General features: G+C 53.6%; 7 protein-coding genes across 7 annotated transcripts; 4 read left to right on the forward strand and 3 right to left on the reverse strand.

Moving 5' to 3' along the window:
* Positions 1-1,039: 1,039 nt before the first annotated feature.
* On the reverse strand, positions 1,040-2,794 carry K452DRAFT_160226 (uncharacterized protein). The gene is made up of 2 exons (XM_033535656.1): positions 2,672-2,794; positions 1,040-2,604 (listed from the first exon to the last, which is right to left on the reverse strand). The coding sequence occupies exon 2, from the start codon at positions 2,557-2,559 to the stop codon at positions 1,171-1,173; it is 1,389 nt and encodes a 462-aa protein (XP_033399327.1). The 5' UTR covers positions 2,560-2,604; positions 2,672-2,794; the 3' UTR covers positions 1,040-1,170.
* A 2,109-nt stretch (positions 2,795-4,903) lies between these two features.
* Positions 4,904-8,376, forward strand: K452DRAFT_246864 (uncharacterized protein). Its single transcript, XM_033538036.1, has 2 exons — positions 4,904-6,356; positions 6,407-8,376. The coding sequence occupies exons 1-2, from the start codon at positions 5,084-5,086 to the stop codon at positions 8,164-8,166; spliced, it is 3,033 nt and encodes a 1,010-aa protein (XP_033399328.1). The 5' UTR covers positions 4,904-5,083; the 3' UTR covers positions 8,167-8,376.
* A 288-nt stretch (positions 8,377-8,664) lies between these two features.
* Positions 8,665-11,570, forward strand: K452DRAFT_307013 (uncharacterized protein; the record flags this gene model as incomplete). Its single annotated transcript, XM_033543036.1, has 2 exons — positions 8,665-9,121; positions 9,187-11,570. 2 exons carry the CDS (start codon positions 8,665-8,667, stop codon positions 11,568-11,570), a joined length of 2,841 nt encoding a protein of 946 aa, XP_033399329.1.
* Positions 11,571-12,991: 1,421 nt separating this feature from the next.
* K452DRAFT_285653 (uncharacterized protein) lies at positions 12,992-15,115 on the forward strand. Its single transcript, XM_033540147.1, has 3 exons — positions 12,992-13,393; positions 13,452-13,666; positions 13,743-15,115. Exons 1-3 carry the CDS (start codon positions 13,373-13,375, stop codon positions 14,959-14,961), a joined length of 1,455 nt encoding a protein of 484 aa, XP_033399330.1. The 5' UTR covers positions 12,992-13,372; the 3' UTR covers positions 14,962-15,115.
* On the reverse strand, positions 13,056-13,375 carry K452DRAFT_285654 (uncharacterized protein; the record flags this gene model as incomplete). The annotated part of the gene is made up of 1 exon (XM_033540148.1): positions 13,056-13,375. A coding segment is annotated over one exon (310 nt), but the record flags the coding sequence as incomplete, so codon positions are not given.
* On the reverse strand, positions 15,105-18,815 carry K452DRAFT_357273 (uncharacterized protein; the record flags this gene model as incomplete). Its single annotated transcript, XM_033546103.1, has 5 exons — positions 18,636-18,815; positions 15,924-18,583; positions 15,518-15,877; positions 15,301-15,466; positions 15,105-15,240 (listed from the first exon to the last, which is right to left on the reverse strand). The coding sequence occupies exons 1-5, from the start codon at positions 18,804-18,806 to the stop codon at positions 15,106-15,108; spliced, it is 3,492 nt and encodes a 1,163-aa protein (XP_033399332.1). The 5' UTR covers positions 18,807-18,815.
* A 161-nt stretch (positions 18,816-18,976) lies between these two features.
* Positions 18,977-21,032, forward strand: K452DRAFT_317095 (uncharacterized protein; the record flags this gene model as incomplete). Its single annotated transcript, XM_033544030.1, has 9 exons — positions 18,977-19,030; positions 19,091-19,146; positions 19,199-19,440; positions 19,491-19,558; positions 19,609-19,719; positions 19,771-20,082; positions 20,131-20,155; positions 20,205-20,360; positions 20,410-21,032. The coding sequence occupies 9 exons, from the start codon at positions 18,977-18,979 to the stop codon at positions 20,769-20,771; spliced, it is 1,386 nt and encodes a 461-aa protein (XP_033399333.1). The 3' UTR covers positions 20,772-21,032.
* Between the last annotated feature and the right edge of the window lie 485 nt (positions 21,033-21,517).

The raw sequence follows: 21,517 nt of genomic DNA on the forward strand, positions 1-21,517 counted from the left end.
ACTTTCTTACGCCTCCGCCGGCGGAGTTGATGATTCGAGCTTTAGAACTGCTCTACTCTCTCGGCGCACTCGACGACTATGCAAAACTGACCAAGCCACTCGGAACCCGGATGGCAGAGCTAGCCGTGGAGCCAATGATGGGCAAAGTCCTTCTCTCGGCGCAGAAATTTGGCTGCCTCAGCGAGATCCTAACCATAGCCGCGATGACAAGCCTGCAAGGCAACGTATGGTTCTCGCACGAAGGGCAGAAAAAGCTGCAAGAAGGCGCGCGGCGCAAATTTGCCGTCGAAGAAGGTGACCACTTGACGCTGCTCAACGTGTACCAAGCCTTCGTGACCAAAGGCAAGAAAGACGCCAAGTGGTGCCGCGACAACTACCTCAACTTCAAGTCGCTGGCGCGCGCCGTCAGCATCCGCAACCAGCTGCGGCGCTACCTCGAGCGCTTCGGCATCAACGTCGAGGAAAGCCTTTCCGCGCCCGACGTGCTGCGCGCCGGTGGCGTCGACAAGCCCGAGCAGATCCGGCGGAGCTTGACGACGGGGTTTTTTGCGCACGCGGCGCGCATGCAGCCGGATGGCACGTTTAGGACGGTGGATGGCGGGTTGGTGTTACATGCTCATCCGAGCTCGCTGATGTTTGTATGTTTTATGTCCTCTGTGTGGTGGGTTGTGTGAAGCTGACGGAGTGTGACAGAATCGCAAGGCCGATTGGGTCATCTTTCATGAGATCATGGAGACGGGGAATAAGACGTTTATTAGGGACGTTACGAAGATTGAGAAGGCCTGGCTGCTGGAGTATGCGCCGGAGTACTACAGCAGTAGTGGCAGGTAGGAGTGGGATGAAGGGGCATTTGTCGTAGGGCGGGTGCACTTGCTTGGACGATTGTGTTGGTCTGACGGTCCCGGAGAGATTTGGGATCTTAGTCGGCGGTAGAGCAGTTTGTTGGCTACGGGGAGTTATTCGTTATAGAGCGGATTTTATAGCACATTTTCGAAGATACGACAGAGACTATGCTATGAGAATAGCGCTAATGGCTAAACAGCTTGACATCTCTCTCGCCTAGCGGGACAATGACGTTTGTACGGAGTGGAAAAAGAAATCCAGTTAAGACGTTTACAGTATGTATAAACTGGAAACTGTACCCGAAAATCGTCTTCAATATTCATAATTCTAGAAGTGAGGGATAAAAAGCGTCCATTGCACCGTCTCGTACGCAGATTTAGGGAGCAGGCGCAGACTGACGAAGCTCTCCACTAGCACAAACGCACGAGCAGAGCAGTAAAAAGCACAAAACACGCCAATAGGGATGGCTGCTTTGAGCGGTGTGTCGAATCTAGGATCGTGGTCAAGCGTGTTGTTGCGTAATCGAACAGCCGTCGCATGACAGGTGCGATAGATTGAAGGAACATGTTGCTGGATACTCTGCTTCAAGTGCCGTTTATATCGAAGAAAGTTCGGTGACCATTCGTATATGCTGGGCAGGAGTTGCCACACGTAGAGATCGACTATCCAGTAGAGAACTACGCACACGATGATCGTCGTGCTTGCTGCGTGCCATAGTGTTCTCTCTATGGATGTTGGGAAGAAAAGGTTCCAGCCAGCGAGGTCGATAGCAGCGAAACTGAGCTGAAAGAAGAACAAAAGGAGCGACAAAGGGGCGGAAAGAGTGAAGAAGCTATCGTCAGAGATTTTTTCGACCGGTCGTCTTTTACTTCTAGGAGGCTCAACGTGTATACTTCGTAAAAACCCCATTCCGTATGTCCAGTACAGGTCCCAAGATGTCGGGGGATCCGATAGTTCCACGAACTCGAGTGGTGATCGCTTGTATGGCTTTCCGTCATATTCTCCTGCTGCGACGGCATTGCTGAGGATGAGACGCAGCGCCGTGTTTGGTCTTAGAGGAATGGCTGTCTTGACATCCAGTGGCTTATGTCTCCAGAAAAAATAGGTGGCAAGTGTGCAGAATATGTTTGCAAGAGCCGTGAGCTCCAATGTAGTTATAGCAAGGCGCTGAGATAACCTCCCGACGCAGTTGAGGGAAAACCAGGAAATCTGGCAGACTGTAATGAGTCTGGTCATTCCATCGCCTTTGTTCCGATCCGTGATGAGCTTTTGCTTCACGACCACATCTCCAGGTTGTAGATAGCGCCGTTCTACCAGATATTGCACTTGCTTGGCGGTCAGTGGGAATTGTACGATTTCCTCGGGGGAATCCAGCACGTAGCCACCCATATCAGCAAGAAAGGCATGTTTCATCGTCCAGTCACGATGACCCAAGTCCTGGAATTGCTTGACTGAGCGACAAGCTGATAACCATTGCCCGAGGGATATCTGAAGGAGGAATTCGGGTCCGACGATAACGAGGCAAGTCATAAGGAGCTTTTGTCTCGCCCATAACCACTCGTTGAAGTGCTCAGGTGGTAAGTTGAGGCAAAGCACAGTCCAACTACAGAGAAAAATAGTAATTATGCTGTTCCAAATAATGTCGAATGTGCCTCTGCCGTCTGGTCCGGAGGTCCATCCAGCGATTTCCATTGCAGCGATTGTGGCGTTGGACATTTGTGCTACTCAATGTCTCCATATAGGCGAAGAAACTGTTGTGGACTGAATTACTGTATGAGCGCCTAAATCATTATCATGGTTCAGTATCAAGACGGTTAATAAAACTTACAAAATAACTATCTCCAACTCATCTCCTCGGTCTTGAGAATGCAATCAAATCTGTAGAGCTGAGATAAGAGCAGTGGCTCTCGTATAACTCACTGGGCTCCGTGGGTTATCAAAAAGATTTCGTATGCACAGGCTGGACCTGAAGCTTATATATCAACACTTGTGCGGGGACATGGTGGCGCCTAGTAATATGTGGGAAGCTGACATGGAACCCTGTCATCCAATCAGATATTTTTAGCAGAGGCCGAAAAACAGGTGCCTGAAGCATGAAAATGCAGGGACACTGCCACTCGGTTATCCCCTTACCCACAAGATGCATTGAACTAAAACGCATGTAAAGTTTCCTGATGTTGCTCGTGCAAGGGAAGTAAAGGCTTGATCTCAAGAATTTCCTGTGATTGTAGGCTGCAAGCAACCGCTTCAATTCTAAGCTCTGAAATTTTCAGGCTCCAACTGCAGCGGTGAAACACAAAGTATCATCTCCATAGCCGCTTTACAGGGGTTATAGAGGCTGGGGTTTGATGGTTTGGAACATGATTGGCTAGGTGGTTGGTAGAGTCAGCAATCGCTCTCCACTTTGTGCGGCACAGTAAATAGGCGCTCGCTCAGCCAGGTTCCCCACTTCCTCGAAATTGCGGGCTCGAAAACCAGCATACGTCCTCAATACTAGAAAGAACGGTCGTAGAAAAAGGACAAAAGAGAAAAAAGTGAATGACGAGCTTTGTTGCACTGAGAGGGATGTGAAATTAATTTTCGACGATATTTCTGCACGTATCGCCGCCTCAAAAGAATACTGAATGACTTGGCCCCGAACAGCTAATCGTGAGAGGTGTAGTCTATACTTACCTTTAGGATTAATTCCGGTGTCTAAACATTTGGTATTAGGGTCGACTATGTCCGAGTATTTTGCTCGAGCTGGAGGAACAGGAGATAAAGAAAACAACAAACCGTAAGCCTTGACAGAAGCACTTCGCTCTCTCTGGGTTATACTGTGATGTTAGTCTTCACTGTGCGTAGCACAAGTTGTTGTCCACTCACCCCAAAGAACCTTCCACGCACCACCCCAGCTTCCACAGCCTTCCAGAGCTCTCCAGAACCTTCACCAATGACCTCATCGCACTCGCTTGTTCGTGCACGTTCCCTCTCTCAGCCTATATAAACGTCCTCCTCCCTCCAACTTTTTTCTCCAGTTCTCTTTTGCCATTTCGCTGAGATCAAATGCAGTATCTTTTCCTTTTCAGTTTGATCGCTGGAAGCCCTCTACGGAGGTGCATTCGTGATTAAACAGTTTTTGGACCTTGCGCGGCGGCTTCGGGGCTTTTCGCTTCGTAGTCGCTGCCACCGTGTCACTCGTATTGCACTGTTTCGGGTCGACGCAAACCTTCAAAAGGCCTTTTTCATTGCTGTGCTCAGCTCGTCTGGGCCTGTGAGGAAGTCGTCTGCCTTCGTCTTTTGGTTTTCTTGCTCTTTGCATTTTCAACTGCGCCTTTGGCCCTTGAAATTCGTTGGGCACTGTTGATCAAAGAGGAATGAACTTACCCATTTTCCTGCTACTACAGTGGAATATGGTCTTGTCCTTGACCACTGCTGTCGCCAAACCGAAGCAACGCGGGAATCTACTCATCACTGTCTGACCTCGTCGAACAGGGCGGGAGTTCTAGCACTGGAGCTTAGAGATTTCGGTGATAAGGAAAAGCTCATCCAAATTTCTGCCCCAATCATCAATATAGGTTCGTGGGTACTCTCAAAATAAAGAAAGCTTGCCGGGCATGCCAAAAGCATCAGCATCATAGGAAGATCAACTTCTCAGGCGGATGTTTTCGTATCAGTAAGTTCCAGAAGGAAGTCATTTCCTTGCAGCTACTAGTAGAAATCATACTCTGTCTCATTCTAAGAACGCCATTTACCATGAACAATTTAATGGACCAAGGCGCATCTACGGTACAGCGCTAACGGACGAATCAAAAGCTATGCCGGCCATGGGAGTGTTGATTTTGGGTGGATGAGGGTAATATTGTATGAAGCCCCGCGCAAGTGTTGAACAGTGGTTCTGTACGACAGCAAAGTAGGTAGGGTGTTGTCTGAGTGAGGACATCCTGTTGTCATGCAAGACTGTATGTTTACTTTGTGACCGCATTGGGCCTAGCGCCGGTAGAAACCAACGCCGACGGCCGCGCCGATCATTTAGAAAAGTTGTGAGAGATCATCATCCGAGAAACTTCACAGCAAAAGCAGCACCCAGCTTTAGCTAACACGCTACTGCGCAGGCGTTGCGTGCGGGACCCCGACCTCCGCGGCATTTCCGCTTTCCAAAGAGCAAATGCATGGCCCCAGGTCCGCGGCGCATACCCTCTCCCCGACATGATCTGGATCCGATGCGCATATCCGCCGCGCCACATAACATTGAAGCCGGATGACTGATCCCTCGGTGGATGACCTCCACTATGGTCACGTCGGGCACGCGTTATACGACCAGGAAAACAGACAATGGCTTTTCAACCGGCAACCGGGAAGGCGGAGGATTCTCCGGCCCTTGGGCGACATCGAGTCTTCTGGCGTAGAAGCGGCTAGCGCGGATCCTTTGGAGACAGTTGGGAATGCGAGCACGCTCGATGAACAAAAGAAACGCCTTCTAGCCGCAAATCCGGAACTACGCGCCGCCGAGGCTTTCGTGACGCGCGACGCGCAAATCTCCGAGACCCTGACCGCAGTGGTGGCCAAGTACGACGCGCTGCGAGGAGACCTTCTGGCCTTTGGCAGAGCCGCCGATGTAGACAACAGGGGTTCCAAGGGAACAATTCGGGTTGCAGCCATTCCTGGTGGTACCGCTGGACAGTCACTTCGTCTCGTCCAAGAGCGCTTCGAGAAACAGGGCTGGGGTGAAGACAAGAGTGTCTGGTTGAATGTGCCCAGCCTAGGGCTTGGTGAAACTGGATGGTGGTCTGGAAACGGGGCGCCCATACAGCAGCTGTGTTTTGCGAACCAGCCTGATGAGCGCGGTACGTTTTTGGCTGTCCGTACGGCAAAATCAGTGCACATCTTTCGGCCAAGGTTCCGCCGGGTTTCTGTTGCTGCGCTCAAGGATCCTGGATCCCACTCTAAGCTTCCATCTTCTAGACTTGAAGTAAGTCCAGTGGTTAGCTTGGTTCTCCGTCCTGGTGAACCCACATACGCAGATGTCACTTTCAATCCGGATTACCAACGTCAATTTGCGACCATAACCCAGGAAGGCAAATGGGCCGTTTGGGATATCGAGGGGTCGAAACAAAAAAGGTTTACCTTTAAAACGATCCAGACAAAGAGTGGGCACCTTCGTGAAGAAGGCAACACAGCTCGATACGATGGCTGGGGAAGAATCCTTTGGGCAGCCAATGTCAACACTGTTGTCGTATGCAACAGGAGGCTGCTCGAGATTGTGGATTTTCAGGGCCACTCACTTCGATTGGACGCTTCGAGTTTGAGACTGATGCGGACCTCCAGCTGGATACTGGACTTGAGGAGAGATCCCCAAGACAGTAGTAGAGTCTTACTTTTAACTTCTACGCATCTGTTGGTTATCAGGATCCCGTCTCTGGAGGAGGACAAAGATGAAGTGGCTCACGGTGCATTGATCCTGCTCTCATGGAGGCACTTCCGTAACAATGAGGATATCACCTTGCAACTATCTGCTATGGTCGACAACGAAGGTAAGAATTTATTTCCAAAAGCCCTTTGTACTTGCGCTAATTAGACGAAGATACCGTAATTTTCCTACGATCTCAGGAGGATCATGGTGTCACTGTTTTCAGATATACACAAAATTCTGAGACAGCATCCTTACCATTTTCACCTTCGGACCCTACGGTTTTGTATCTTTCAGCAGTTGGAGATGATCAAAAACCTACTCACTCTTTGGTGAGGAACATCTCGTTTCAGCTATTGGATTACGGTGAGACTTCGAGAACGCGCGTCCCTGGACCTGGCAACGGATTTCGAGACCATGGCGTCATGTTCTATAACGTCTACATGTTGTTGAACAATCTGGAGGTGAACAGGCGGCTCGTTTTTCTTTACGATCCTTCTTCTGATCCTACAAATTCGCCTTGGGCATCTCAGCCCTCCATCGAGGTTCCCTCTTGGACAAAGAGGAGCATGCAACAGAGCTCCTCCAGAGTGAAACATGACAGCTTCATCGTCGCGGATGACTTGATAGACAGCGATGATGAGCTCACTGTCGCTCCTTGGTTGAGGCCAGCAAAATTCCCTCGTAAAGGATCCGACTCGGCTGATGTTTCCCACACAAGCTCGGATGATTCCTTAACTGTGGACAAATCTCGAGTCTGCGAATTCTTGGACGACCCTAAGGAATACGAGAGGGAAAATGTGTCTACGCTCATTGCTGAATCTGCGGATAGACTGCAGGCTACTCCGGATCCCGAGGAGCATCATTACGATACTCTGTGGCAGTATTTTGGCGGGGAACTCGCAGTGGCTGATATTGACGAGACGGAGGAGTCTTTCGCAAACTTGCTTCGATCTTTTGGTACTCATGAGGGCCAAGAAGCCTCCTTGCTGCTTCAGCAAGTTGGATCAGCTTCCCAACTAGGTCTGCCGGATTATGAGGATGGCAAGCCTTCCTTCTTAAAGATCTACGATACTGTCATTAAGTCATGGCTGTCAACTCTTCCCAAGGCAATTCCACCAAAAGTTCGGCTGGCAAACTCGCAACTGGCACGGGAGGTTGCTGCCCAGCTGTGTTTTGCAAGCACCAGCATCAAGATCCAGCAACCCGAACAGCAACAAGAACCTCAACAGGAACCGGAGCTGGACTTGTCGCTCATCCAGGACGCCGATTTTGTATCTCCGTCTAAATCAGCACGGAAGAACAAGGGCAGAGCGTCCCAAGAATACTTTTCGATTCCCAGTTCTCAATCGGGGTCTTATGGCTCCTCTCAGCCCTCCGCGTTGCTACTGACACCTGAAGCTACTCCTTCACTTGTTTCGGGTTCTTCGTTCTCTTCTGGCATGTCCACCCTAAGCGATGGATCCTTTGCACGTCTTCGCCAATACACCACGTTCGACAGGCAGATTCCTTCGCTTCCCCGCCAGATGAACCGTTTGCTGTCGCATTGGGCTCCTGGCACAGACCCGGCTTCATATAGTTATGAAGCAACAAAGGCCGCGACCAGCCAGATCGACGCCATGGAGGAAGAAGGTATGTCGCAAAAAGAACGTGCCAAGTTGCATAGAAAGGCAGAGAAGCATCTCAGGAGACAGCGTCGTGAGACTGCGGCCCATCTGGCTTCACAATCCCAGTCGCAAGCCATGACACCTTTAGTGTCGCATCATCCTAGGAGTTCTCCCGGCCCGGCTAGCGTGGGACCGGCAGGCAGTAGCCAGTTCCCGGCAAGCAGTCAGTTCACGCCGAGTCAAAAGTTCCCAGCGTCGCAACCGGTGCCCGGCCAGTTCAGCGGAAGACCGAAGAAGAAAATCAAGCGGAGGATAGAAGGATTTTAGGGGGCGTTGTCTCTATTGTTGATTCTCCACGATACCCTGGGCGGCATTATTTGTTGTCGAATATTGCATATTGTTTGGGCTAGCAGTACGTATTGTAGTATTCATATACTCTGTAGATCTTATGTAGGTAGCTGTGTCGGTGAGTGGCGTAACGGGTGGATACATGGGGTGTTTTGCGGTGGATATCTACCTATCTATTATTTCTAACCTATTTAATGCATTTCGCAAATGGACGATCTTCCCTAAGCTGGCTGCGTGGATGACCGTGATGACGTGTAACGCTGTGCTCCGGTATCGCGTAGGTGATGCCGGTGCGGTGGTGATGCGGCGGCGGGCATCACGATAACCTCGGCGTTGGTCGAGAGCTCACTCACCCAGCTTCTTCGAGCAGCTTCTCTTCCCCAGAAACGCCACCTCCGCACCAACTCTACATCTGCGCACTTAGTCTCGCACCTCCCTCTCCACACCTTCTCCCAACCTTATGGAACAACCGCATTGATGGCCACCCCAAAGTCCAAGGTGCTTCCCATTATCCCACTCGCCGTGCCCTCGGTGCTGCTCCCGGGCTACACGCTGCGTGTCTCCCTCGCCGACCGCGTCGACATCGCCTCGCTCCTCGCGCACATCTACAGCCTCTCGCCCAAGCCGAAACCCGATGCACCCGTCACCATCGGCTGCGTGCCGCTGAACTCGCCGCTGCTGTCGCGCGAAGGCGAGCGCCTGATCAACCACGATGCCAGCAAGGAGCGGCAGAAAGGCACAGCCAAAGACCCGGTTCTCGTGGAAAAGGACGACCTCTTTGGATATGGCGTCTTGGGCAAAGTGTCGGCCGTGCAGGGCCGCCTGCAGGGCGAGCTGCACTTGGTGGTGGATGGCGTGAGCAGGTTTAAGGTCCACAAGATCATACAAGAGCGGCCGTACTTTGAGGCTGAGCTGGAGCACTTGGTGGATGATTGTATGTGCATGCGCTCTTCTAAGACACGAGAATCTGTGGTATACTAATACTAAGACCCGTCGCAGTCAACCCCGCAGACCCTGCGATCCAGCAGGCCTTCGAAGGCTTCAAGCAGGTCTCGAGAGAGTTCCTTGCCCTGGTTCGCATGTCCGCCATTATGCCCCGTAGCACCGGTATGCCCTTGTCGCCTTCTATGGCCCGGCGACTCGAGCTGTACATCTCGAAGAAAGGCGTCGAAGACGCTGGTACGGTAGCGGATTTCATGACAGATATGCTGCAGTGCTCGCATGAGGACAGACTTAGAGTACTGGCAGCTGTGGATGTCAAAAACAGGCTAGAGTGTGTGGTAGAGATCCTACAGGCCCAGATCCAGAAGATCCAGGGCAACAACAGGATAATGACCATAAGTTCCGGAAAGCCTGGGATTATGCCGGACATGGATAGGCTAGGGAATTTGCAAAGACGCTACGCCACGAACATGCGGATGCCTGCCGGTATGAATGGTTTCCCGCCATTTCCAGGTTTCGGAGGTGGAGCCGGTGCCGGCGGTCAAGAGGGGGACAATGAGTTAGAGGAGCTGAAGAAGCGGTTGGATGAGGCCAAGCTCAGCCCCGAGGCGCAGAAGGTCTCGCAGCGTGAGTTGCAGCGGCTGCAGAAGATGAATCCAGCCCAGGCCGAATACCAAGTGTGCAGGAATTATTTGGAGAACCTGGCGGAGATACCTTGGTCTAAGGTCACTGAAGATCATCTGGATGCCCAGACCCTGTCTAGGGCAAGGAAGCAGCTTGATGACGATCACCACGGCCTGGAAAAGGTCAAGAAGCGGCTACTGGAGTACTTGGCCGTCTTGAAGCTCAAGCAGTCCGTCAACGCGGACATTGACGCTCAAATCAAGCAACTCACAGATGCAAGTAGCAAAGAGGAAGCCGGAGCGGAAGCCCAGAATGCTGAGGGTGCATCCAAGCAGCTGATCCTTGCAAAAGACGCGGCTCGTCGGGAACCGAACACAGCAAAGAACTCTGCTACTCATGAGCCCAGCGAAGAAGAGCAGCGTCTTATGGAGAGAAAGAGAATGGTTGACAAGTCTCCCATATTGCTCCTCGTTGGACCCCCAGGAGTTGGCAAGACCAGTTTGGCGAAGTCTGTGGCAACAGCCCTTGGTCGGAAATTCCACCGCATATCGCTGGGAGGCGTCAGAGATGAAGCCGAGATAAGAGGCCACAGGAGAACTTATGTGGCTGCCATGCCTGGCCTGGTCGTCAACGGATTGAAGAAGGTTGGCGTTGCTAACCCAGTCTTCCTTCTCGATGAGATTGACAAGGTCGGCATGGCAAACCACAACGGCGATCCGTCAGCTGCCATGCTGGAGGTCTTGGATCCGGAGCAGAACCACACCTTCACCGACCACTACATCAACATTCCTATTGACCTGAGCAAGGTACTATTCATTGCTACAGCAAACAGCTTGGAAACGATTCCACCTCCTTTGCTCGACCGCATGGAGACGATCCAACTGACTGGCTACACCACTTTGGAGAAGCGGCACATCGCGACGCAACACTTGGTGCCAAAGCAAATCATGACCAATGGTCTTGGGTCAGACAAGGTCTCAATGTCCGAAGATGTCTTGGACAAGATCATTACCTGCTACACACGCGAGTCTGGCGTGCGTAACCTGGAGCGCGAGATAGGCAGCGTGTGCCGGTACAAAGCCGTCGAGTACGCCGAAGCCACGGACGCCAACACGCCACAAACCTACCAGCCAGAGGTGCGCCTTGAAGACCTCGAAAACATCCTCGGCGTCGAGACTTTCACTGAAGAGCTCGCCGAGCGTCACTCGCGGCCGGGCGTCGTGACGGGCCTGGTAGCCTACAGCACGGGCGGACAGGGCAGCATCCTCTTCATTGAAGTAGCCGACATGCCGGGGACGGGACGGGTGCAGCTAACGGGCAAGCTGGGCGACGTGCTCAAGGAAAGCGTCGAAGTGGCGCTGACCTGGGTGAAGGCACACGCGTTTGAGCTGGGCCTGACGGGCGACCCGAGGGAAGACATCATGAAGGCGCGCTCGATCCACGTGCACTGCCCGTCGGGCGCGATACCGAAAGACGGGCCCTCGGCGGGACTGGCGCACACGATCGCGCTGATCTCGCTGTTTGCCGGCAAGCCGGTGCCGCCGCGACTGGCGATGACGGGCGAGGTCAGCCTGCGCGGCCGCGTGCTCCCCGTGGGCGGCATCAAGGAGAAGCTGATCGGGGCGCTGCGGGCGGGCGTGGAGATGGTGCTGCTGCCCGAGGCGAACAGGAAGGACGCCAAGGATTTGCCCGACGAGGTCAAGTCGGGCCTGCGGATCGTCCATGTCGGCCATATCTGGGAGGCGATGCGCCTGGTGTGGCCGGATGCGACGTGGCCGGGCGAGAGGCCGGGGAGCGGCGTCGAGAGTCGGTTGTAGGTGGTGGCTGCACGTGGGCTGCGAGGTACAGAGTGTTGTAGTACACAGCCTGTGAGAGCGACGACGACAACAACGACGATGGACGACGATGGATGATGATGACGAGAGATGGATGGATGGATGGCAAGGGACGGAACAGGGTCATGCAGCACGGCAGGTGCTTCTCTCCTTTCTTTCTTTCATTCTTTTTTACTTTTCTCCAGGCGCAGGGCCAGGGCGTACCAAAGGGGGTGAGATGATATTTTTTCACAGGCGCAGTTGGTTTGCGGATCGAAACCTGTTTGTTATTCGCCATCCTTTTCCTCGTAATTGGGCTTGTTTTATTCGTTCCCTTGCGTTCTACATATCTCCAAACGCCACCGCGGTACAAAACACCTCGCACGCGCGCATGCACGTATAGTTTAATAAATAAAGTGTTGTTGCTGTCGTACGCCTGGCCTGTCAGACTGACTGGTGGGTGAGGGTGACTGGATGACTGGCTGGTTGGCTATATATAGCAGCAGCAGCAGCAGCCGGGCCACCGCTAGCTAGGTACGCATGCCCAGGCATGGATCTGGTACACAATACACAGCTTGGCATCAATGCGTACGCGTAGGAGGACGGGCGTGCGAACGAGAAAATGGTTAGTGAGTGAAAAGCGATAGCGACGGCAGCACATAGTGATGATGACGGTAGCGCACGGCTCCGCCTCCGTAGCCAGAGCAGACCAGAGCAGACGAGTCGAGTCGAGCCGGCAGGCCGTCAGCGCGCGGCGCAGACAGTAGGTATGTAGTTATCTCGGGAAGTGTGACGCGGGGCCGAGGCGGGGGCGGGTTGGGTGTGGAAATGGGGAAGGCAGGTCCCGGTATGTATGTATGCACAGTAGCTTATCTATATCTCAGCCACAGTGCGCCAGTGCCGACGCCACGCCCCGATAGTGGTGATAAGTTTGTATCTCTGTATGGTCGCGGGCCTGCTTGCTCGAGGGGGGATATCTTCCCGCTGCTTATCGGAGGCGCAGCTAAGGCTGGTCTGGCTGGTTGGCTTGTGCCTATCTTTCCGATTTTTGTTTGCATTGCTGTCGGTCAGTCATTCAGTGACTTCTAGGCCGCCAACAACAGCGCCACTGACCTCTCCCTCCCACCTCTAAGGTTCCTTATCGCCGTTCCCTCTTCCCCGTTTGCTCACTCGTTCTCTCTTGTTTACTTGCCTGCTTACTTACTTTACTCCGCCAGCTCATGCTCCCCAGAAAGCTTGTCCCCAACCGTGTTGCACGCATGCATGCACTCCACGCCGCGTACGCAGTACCTAGGTAGGTAGAGCGTAAGCCCGCCAAGCCGGTGCGCGCTGCTTGGCGCTGGATATGCAAGCAAGGCAATAGCCCATGATCCGCGCGCGATAGCCACGGATTACCGCGCGGGTGCGCCCTTATCGGAAGCAGCACGCGCCAAGGCGAGGCGAGGTGGGACCGCGGAGCAGCTGGCTGACGGCTGGGCTCAGCGGCGGCGTCGAAGGATCAATTGATCGGTTGATTGCTTGATTGATTCAGTGGGTTTTGAGTTGGTCGGCTGCCTGGCTGGGCTGGTGGGGAAGGGATGGATGGGGTGTCTGGCGTCCGCCATATATCGGGCGCGCTGCCTGCTTGTTTTGTTTGTTTGTTGGCTTGAGTGATTGATATCGCTCTCTCTCTCTCTCTCTCTTTCTTTGTCCGTCCGGCTTCGTTGTGTCTCTGCTTAGTGAGGCAGGCCTTGGACTCGCTATCGCCGCTGTGTGGTTGACTGCTTTCTTTTCTTTTCGCTTTCTGTTCATTGCCTGTGCCCGTCATGGCAGACATACCGCCGACGGTGAGTCCCCCCTTCCCCCTTCTTCGTAGGACAACCACCGTTTCTGACCGTCTAACAGCCTGAATTCGACCCCTCCCATCCCAAGGGCGGCGACCCTTCGGCCGTCAACGTCAATGCCGTCTACACCGGCCTCGAGTTCCAATATGTCTGGCTGATGCTCTGCGCCTGCATCGTCTGGCTCATCATCCCGGGCATCGGACTGCTGTACGGCGGCCTCGCTAGGCGCAAGTCGTCGCTAGCCCTGCTCTTCCAGTCATTGATGGTCGTATCCGTGTATGTGATGTGCCCTTAAACACGCTTCCACCTCTTTCTTCAGCGCCGTACGTAGCTAACGTATGCACCACCGCAGCGTAACCTTCCAATGGATGTTCTGGGGCTACTCGCTAGCCTACAGCCGCAGCGCCAGCCCCTTCATCGGGAACCTGCACAACTTCGGGCTTCGAAACGTGCAAGTCGCGCCCTCGCCAGGCAGCGCCTACCTCCCCGAAATCGTCTTCTGCTTCTACCAGCTCCTCTTCGCCGCCTGCACCGTGCAGATAGTCATCGGCGGCTCCTTTGAGCGCGGCCGCATCGTGCCCTCGCTTGTTTTCGCCTTCCTCTGGACCACCATCGTCTACTGCCCCCTCGCCTGCTGGACCTGGAACCCCAACGGCTGGCTCTACAACCTCCCCTCGCTCGACTTTGCCGGCGGCGGCCCCGTCCACATCGCCTCGGGCTGGTCTGCCCTCGCCTACGCCTTCGTCCTCGGCAAGCGCAGGCATCATGGCGAAAAGTCCCACGCTAAGCCGCATAACACGACGCTCGTCTTCCTCGGCACCGTGCTCATCTGGTTCGGCTGGTTCGGCTTCAACGGCGGCAGCGCCCTCAACGCGAGCGTGCGCTCCATGTTCGTCTGCTTCAACACCAACACCGCCGCCGCGTTTGGCGTCCTCGGCTGGGTCGTTGTCGACTACGTCAAGCACGGGGGCAAATTCTCCGTCGTCGGCGCCTGCTCTGGCGCCATCGCCGGCCTCGTCGGCATCACCCCCGCCGCTGGCTTCGTCTCTCTTTGGATTGCCGCCCTCATCGGCTTCCTCACCGGCGTCGCTTGCGCTCTCGTCCAGAACCTCAACGTCTGGCTCAATATTGACGAGGGTCTCGATGTCTTCCGCCTCCACGGCATTGGCGGTATGGTTGGTTCCTTCCTCGCGGGCATATTTGCCCAGTCGTGGGTTGCGGCGCTCGATGGCGCGGGCTCCACCGCCCCTGGCGCCATGGATGGCAACGGCGTCCAGGTCGGCAAGCAGCTTGCTGAAATCTGCGCCATCTCGTCCTACTCGTTCGTTGTGTCGTGCATCCTGCTCTTCGGTCTCAAATATATCCCTGGCATGCACCTGCGTGTCAGCGAGGAGGCTGAGATGGTCGGCCTCGATTTGGACCAGTTCTTCGACGAACAGATTGGTGACTGGTCCATGTTCGACCACATGATTGAAACGACTCACGGCGTGCCTGCGTCCACGTCTCAGCCTGTCTCTGGTGACAACACTCCCAAGGGTTCGCCCCAGGGAAGCACGACGAAGACAGCCTGAATGCTCGGTGTAAATGACATTTTCAAACCCTGATACTAGAATAGATTTAGCATGGCTTTGACGCTCACAACGTCATCACTCAGTTTCTTCAGTACAGTGTAATCGGCGATTAGATACCAATTGATTCAATTCTATTCCGTTCGCTCAACTTTGTGCCTGGTTAGCCTTGATCGCATCGACAATCGTGCGGAGCGTTTTCGGTGATCGGGACCAGTCAAGGTGCTTCAGCTCCGCGTTCGCCGTGATCACGAAGAGGGTCTCAGCACTCCCGATCCGAATCTTACTTATTATCAGCGATGCCCTTCCTATCGATGAGTATGGAGACCATGAAAAACTCACCATTGGAAAAGGATGTAACAGCATGCTAGACAGCTTCGTAATGACGTCTTGGTTGATTGCCGGAATCTCTGCCAGACCTCGGTAGACATCAAGAGCAAGACACAGCTTCTGTATGTTATTTGACTTGAAGTGCGACTTTTGCACTAATGACAGAAGGTTCCGCCACCTGTGGACAAAGGTTAGCACTAAGACTAAACGCTATAAGTTTCCTACTCACTTGAAGCTGCTGCCGACGAGCCGCTGGAGGACATGGGCATCAAGAAGAAAGGCAACTGTCTCCAGCAGTGGCACTACAACCCTGTCATTGACGACGTTTGCCTTGAAGACATCCAAAAGCGCGTTGATGACGTTCAACTGCGAAAACTTATCCTCTGCTTCTACTGGCAATCCGACAAGCTTCTCTGCGAGCGCCAACCGGCTGGCCTGGACGACGGATTCAGAGCCCATACCAGCAGAGCTGACGTAGCCCTCAATAACTGCCAGAAGCAGAAGCTGGGGCGTTTGGCCATCAAGTGCTTTCAATGCCTGGGAGAAATATAGATGGGACGAAATGCCTGAGGTATCGAGTTCAGAAGTCCTGTGGGGGTCAGTACGCTGTTTTCCAAACAAACACTATTACTTACGTGTCAAAATGGCCGCGCCCATGGTTTTGCAAGACGGTGGCAGCTCGAGTGCGTACTTTGTCTAGCTTTTCCAACGAAAGACGAACCACGGCGGCATGTAGCAGTGACTCCTGGTCAAAACCCTCAAGGAGGCGGGTCTGCCATACGGCGTCAACAGCGTTGAGGGCTTCGAGACGCACCAACGACCCCACATCTCCGCGCTCGTTGATAGTATAATCGTTGAGTGCAGTCTGAAGTGCTTCTGCTACCTTACCTTTAGTGGTAGTGTCTTGTTCTGAAATCGAGCTTTGGATGATCAGCTGCAGGCTTTGCAGTGCCACAACTCGCGCTTCCACTTCGACTTGACTTGTGCACCTAGCGGCCAACATGTCGACGATACGGGCCCGATCAACGCCGTCATCGATTGTTGAATATATCGCACCCAACGCCATGACTTGACCTGAGCCACGTAGACCAGTGCGAACAGTGGTCTGGCTCAGCAGGGATAGCCATGAATTAAATGCTTTGGTACGTTCCTCTTGGTCCAACAAAGTGGCAATTTGTTTGACAGCCGAGGGGATAGTTCGAAGCACCGAATCCTCGGTACGGCCGAGACACAGGTCAAGAGAGGCGATCGGACGACTTCCAAGAGAAAACGGCACATTATTCGCATCGCCAAGTTCCTGGAAGCAGTTACTGATCCCTGCAAGAGCGGAAATCAGAGTGCAGACAGCAAGAGCAGTGAGTTCAGGACGAAGTGCGGGAGACGTGAATGCCCTTTCTTGCAAGTCTAGCGGACCTTCGAAAAGCTTCCATAACCCAACGACTTCCAAAATGTCTGCTGATTGCAATGTGCCGGCGGAAGAGCCTTGAGAACCAGTGTTATGGGCAGGGGACCGTTGACTGCATTGATTGACCAGAGATGCAAGAGAGAGCACAAGGCCATGTCGCTCCTCGACATCCCTAACATTTAGTTTCTCGAGCTTCAATTGAGTTTCTTGAAACATCGTCCGGACGACCTGGAATGGCTGGAGACTGCTCAAGCGGCCGATGGCAGTCGCGGCAGAAGCCCTCGATACAGCGTCCAGTGATGCTACACCTCTCCATCCAAGAAGACCCTCAAAAAGAGGGTCCCAGTAGATCTGGCTAAGTTGGGCGGCCCGATACCCAACATCACTGATTGCACGGTCACGCAACCCAACTGCGTGGAAATCAACAATCTGCACAAGCGGAATTCCCTGCTCTACCGTGTCCGGATGTCTCCCAATAAGCTCCTGGAGAGCAGCGGACGACCCGCGACGAATGTTTCCAGCTGGGTCCAGACAAGCAGTGACTAACAATTCAACAGCCAGAATCTGTGGGATAGAAGTCGATTGATCATGCCCACCGGCGGCGCGAATTGAAGTCGTCTGAACTTTAGAGAGCTCTTTCGTAGTATAACGTCTGGATAATGCCCAGATGCCGAAGCACGCGGCGTCCCGCACGTTTGTACCGATGGAGCCACCAGTAGCAGAGCGCTGCTCGAAATGGAGAGCCAACAACAAAGCATTTAGGATGTCCGGTAGCTGGTCGATGGAAGGTGCTCGCCTATAGAGCAAGTGGGACAGAGTGAGGGTAAGGCCGTGCCAACGGAGCGGATTTACCGCGTTCAGATTCCTGGACGACCCTTCCCAGAGTACGTCTTCGTTCAGACAACCAAGTATAGCCTCAACGACTTCGACACCCATCTCGGGCTCCAGTTTCATTGTTATCACGCTCAGTGCCTTGCTGGCGGCATATCTTACTGGTGTATCCCCATCCCCCACAGTTTGCAGCAAGAAGTCGATAACGTCTTCGAGGAGCCCAGACGTATCGTCTGCTGAACCTGATTGTATGGAATGAATGACAATATTGCGGAAGATCTTTACAACGAACTTTCTCGCAACCGCGGACGACCTGACAAAGACAAGACTGTCCTGGTGGTTGACACGCTCGCATGATTGGAAGATGTCTGTAATGAAAGAGCCCAATTCGTCCTTGTTGGCAGATGCAACAAGGCCGCTGAGAAATGACAAGATACCCAGGCAGCGATGGATACCTGAGATCTTAGAGTTCGTAGTGCTGAAGAAAGACAACGCCCACTTGCTCAAAGCATCTAGCAGTCCAATTTTGCGCATATCTGGCCTCAGGGAAAGGCGTACAAGGAGACTGGCAGCTGCAGTCCGCTCCCTGGTTGCGCAGTCTAGATGCTCAATACATATCGGAATAATGCGGTTTACGATTCCAGGCAGATTCTGCGGAAGGTCGATACCGGTCCGCTGCTGCGCAGATTCAGATGGCTGGCCGGAAGAGATAGACTCAAGATCAAAAGGAGCAAGCATCAAGTGAGAAAGCCAAAGCAATGCCACATACTTTTCTTCCCAGGCTAGTGACTCAGACTTCAGCCCAACCCCAAAGTGGTCGAGCATGGGCTCCAGGTAGCGCGGCTCATTGTTGAGGAAGCCAACAATGACTTTCTCACCTCGCACCTTACACAGCGTATACAGCACCCGGCAAATCGCCAGTGAGACGGTGACAGTCTTCGCCTGTTCGGTCAATTTTGATGACTGGCGCAAATGCTCCAAGTAAGCGGAGACCAGAGCAGGGACAACGTGCTTAAGCTGAGTGTCAAGCAGCTGAGGCTCTTCCTGGAAAGGTTCGATCTTGAAGCAAGCGGTCAGTAGCATGTGAGTGCACAGTGACCTCTGCACCTACCAATGAGATGAGGCGATTCAGATCATTTTGCCTAACTCCATGATGAAGCTGCCGTTGCCCCGTGTTTTTCGAGGACTTCCACAGGACCTTGTCAAGAGACGTACGCAAGGTCGACAGCAGACCAGCCGAGGCCCGCTGCAACCGGACGTCTTCGTCTTCAACAGAGTCCATGGCCAGCTGATGTTGGTGACGGGGAAGCTGCGGAGTCGGAGGTGAGAGGTGGCGCGGTGGTGGGTGCGCCGGGAATGACGCGGGGTCCGTGATTTCCGTCTACGCGACTGCCGGCGCGACAAACGCGCTCAAGCTGCAATACAACTTCACTTCCGCAAACATTGCCCACTATGGATAAGTACAGGGACTACCTCGCCACGAATGTGCTGCATGATGGCCGAGCTGTAGGTTTCACCCACCCACATCCGTTTCTACTCCACCAAAGCGCTAACCAACCCAAATAGATCAGCTACCGCTTGCTCAGCAGGGCCTTGAAGGTCCAAGTAAACCTAGCCAAGCAGTGAGTCGAGTTTCCTTTTGTCAATGTGAATTGAGCTAACAGATATGCGCAGCATGCTCTCCGATTTCTACAGCACACAGAACGCGAAAAAACCACAGTCCATTCACGCAACCTACCTTGTTACCGGCACCAAACGCCCAGAGCCCGCAGCGCACACAAATGGCACAAACCATGGAGCGAACGAAGATGTACACATGCAAAGCAGTCCATACCAAAGCTTGGCACCAGAACAAGACGAGGAGCAGAGCATCAAGACCACATCGATTACCCTTGTGAAGGAGGAAGACCTTGAAGGTAGGGCATTGAAGCGCGCCATTGTTGTGGAGGATTGCTGATCGCGACAGAGCTTAAGGCAAAATACTCCGAAATTATGTCGATACATATCTACAGCCTGGAACCTGGTCCTCTACAGGTGCGATTCGCATGGAACCTATCGAACAACAGGGTGCTGACTACAAGCAGAGTCTACACGCTCTCTCTGACTGTAATCGGGAAATTGTCTCCAACTATTCTACCGAAGATCCGCTTGAGGCTTGGAAGACGTATGGCACAATACAAAACCCTCATGTGAAGGTAAGCAAATATGCTTGTATGAGTGGCAGCCACATTCTGACAGAGGTACAGCGGCGGACTGGCGGCAAACGCGCAGCACCTGCAGCCACCACTGCTGCGGCAAAGAGCGCGCCGCGCGCAAGCATCCCAGCCCAGGCGAAGCCGAAGGAGCTGGAGAACACACTGAAGCGAAGCAGAGACCTGAAGAAGGATTCCCGCGATGCAACGCCTCAAGCGAACAATGCTGCAGTGCCTAAGAAAAAATCAGACGCAAAAGCACCGACGCTGGCTCGAGAGGGGTCGAATATCTTCAAGTCGTTTGCCAAAGCCAAGCCTAAGAAGACACCAACCGTTTCTGAATCGACGACGCCTGCTGCGGAATCTGTAAGCCAATGCCTGCTCTTGTTGATGCTCATAGCTAATTTTCTGTAGGTCGAGCCTAGTGCAGCCGAAGATGGTATGTTGACATGCTCCTTCAATTTTTCCGCGTATACTAACTGCTTCAGAACCCATGAAAGATGCCTCAGACGAAGAGGGAGAGGATGAAGACTTGATGATCACAGAACCCACCACCAAAACCAAACAAAGGAGCGAAGCCGCAAGCAAAGCCGCCAGCGAAGCCAAGGCGAGGCGCGACGCACTAGAAAAGATGATGGACGACGGTAAGCTGCCCCCGCGCCCTTCCACCCCGCCCAACCTAACGCCCAACAGACGACTCGCCCATGGCCGACGCACCGGCACCCGCCGTCGAAAAGCCCACCGAAGAAGAAGAAGAAGCCTCGCCCATCGACCAACCTCCGCCCCCACCCGCAGCAGACGACAAGAAAGAAGCGACAGTGACGGTCTCGGGCGGGCGCCGGCGCGGCCGCAGACGCTTCATGAAGAAAAAGACGGTCAAGGACGAGGAGGGCTACCTCGTGACGCGGGAAGAGGCCGTGTGGGAATCCTTCTCGGAGGACGAGCCGGAGCCGAAGAAGCTGAAGACTGTGAGCGCGCCGGCAGCGAAGGGGAAGAAGGGCGCGGCTGCGCCGAAGGGACAGGGCAGCATCATGTCGTTTTTTGCTAAGAAGTAGGGGGTTGGTGTCGGTAGTGATGTGGTGATGGGGGAGGGAGGGTTCTGCGCCGGTACTTATGTTGGACGCTTGGGGAAGATGATGGAAGGGGGCCGAGGGATGGCGTGGTCGACCTAGGTACCTATGGTATGTACGCAACAAGCATCGCTGGTTCTCGGTCCGAGTTGGCGGAGGAAGACTGAGCTCAGTGTCTTGTCTCTTGCTATCGTACCAACTACTGCGCAACTGCATTCGATATACCTGTACTGTACGTTTTAGCCTCGGTACCTGCTAGCTTGCTTGTAGGTAGGTGGGTAGGTAGGTGGTCTGTATATCTATCTACTTATCCAGCAATATAGTGCATGTGAGTGAGTGAGCGAGTGAGTGTAAAAGCAGGCGTACGATCCCATTCATTTGTTTAAGTATTTATCCACGTAACTAGTTAGTTAGCTCTATCCTCTTGAAGCACTTATCGGTCTAGCGAGCTAGGACAGACAGCACGTACGTCAGAAGACAGATAGACTTGCACGCACGCGGCCTACCTAGACGTCGCTCGCTCCCTCTCTCCACGCCACTTACAATCCAGGCATGCACCCATTCAGCATTTTCTTCGTTCATAGATTCGTACTCAGGTAGGCACGTAAGGTAGGTTAAGTATCCACATACAAGCGCGTATCTGCATTTCGTTTCGTCCATGCACTCTCCCCCTCCCGCATTCCTTCCTCCCTGCTCCGCCTCCCAAACCCACACCCCACCCCACCAACCCC

The sequence above is a fragment of the Aplosporella prunicola genome (genome assembly GCF_010093885.1).
Source record: "Aplosporella prunicola CBS 121167 unplaced genomic scaffold K452scaffold_8, whole genome shotgun sequence".
Taxonomy (NCBI): Eukaryota; Fungi; Ascomycota; class Dothideomycetes; order Botryosphaeriales; family Aplosporellaceae; genus Aplosporella; species Aplosporella prunicola.

What these genes read in the sequence shown, in the direction of transcription:
- K452DRAFT_246864 (XM_033538036.1), top strand. Translation starts at nt 5,084, where the DNA reads ATGACTGATCCCTCGGTGGATGACCTCCACTATGGTCACGTCGGGCAC. An exon ending in TGCTATGGTCGACAACGAAG is followed by an intron (nt 6,357 to 6,406) that starts GTAAGAATTTAT and finishes AATTAGACGAAG; the next exon opens with ATACCGTAATTTTCCTACGA.
- K452DRAFT_285653 (XM_033540147.1), top strand. Translation starts at nt 13,373, where the DNA reads ATGGCAGACATACCGCCGACG. An exon ending in TGGCAGACATACCGCCGACG is followed by an intron (nt 13,394 to 13,451) that starts GTGAGTCCCCCC and finishes ACCGTCTAACAG; the next exon opens with CCTGAATTCGACCCCTCCCA. An exon ending in TCATTGATGGTCGTATCCGT is followed by an intron (nt 13,667 to 13,742) that starts GTATGTGATGTG and finishes GCACCACCGCAG; the next exon opens with CGTAACCTTCCAATGGATGT.
- K452DRAFT_160226 (XM_033535656.1), bottom strand. Translation starts at nt 2,559, where the DNA reads ATGTCCAACGCCACAATCGCTGCAATGGAAATCGCTGGATGGACCTCC.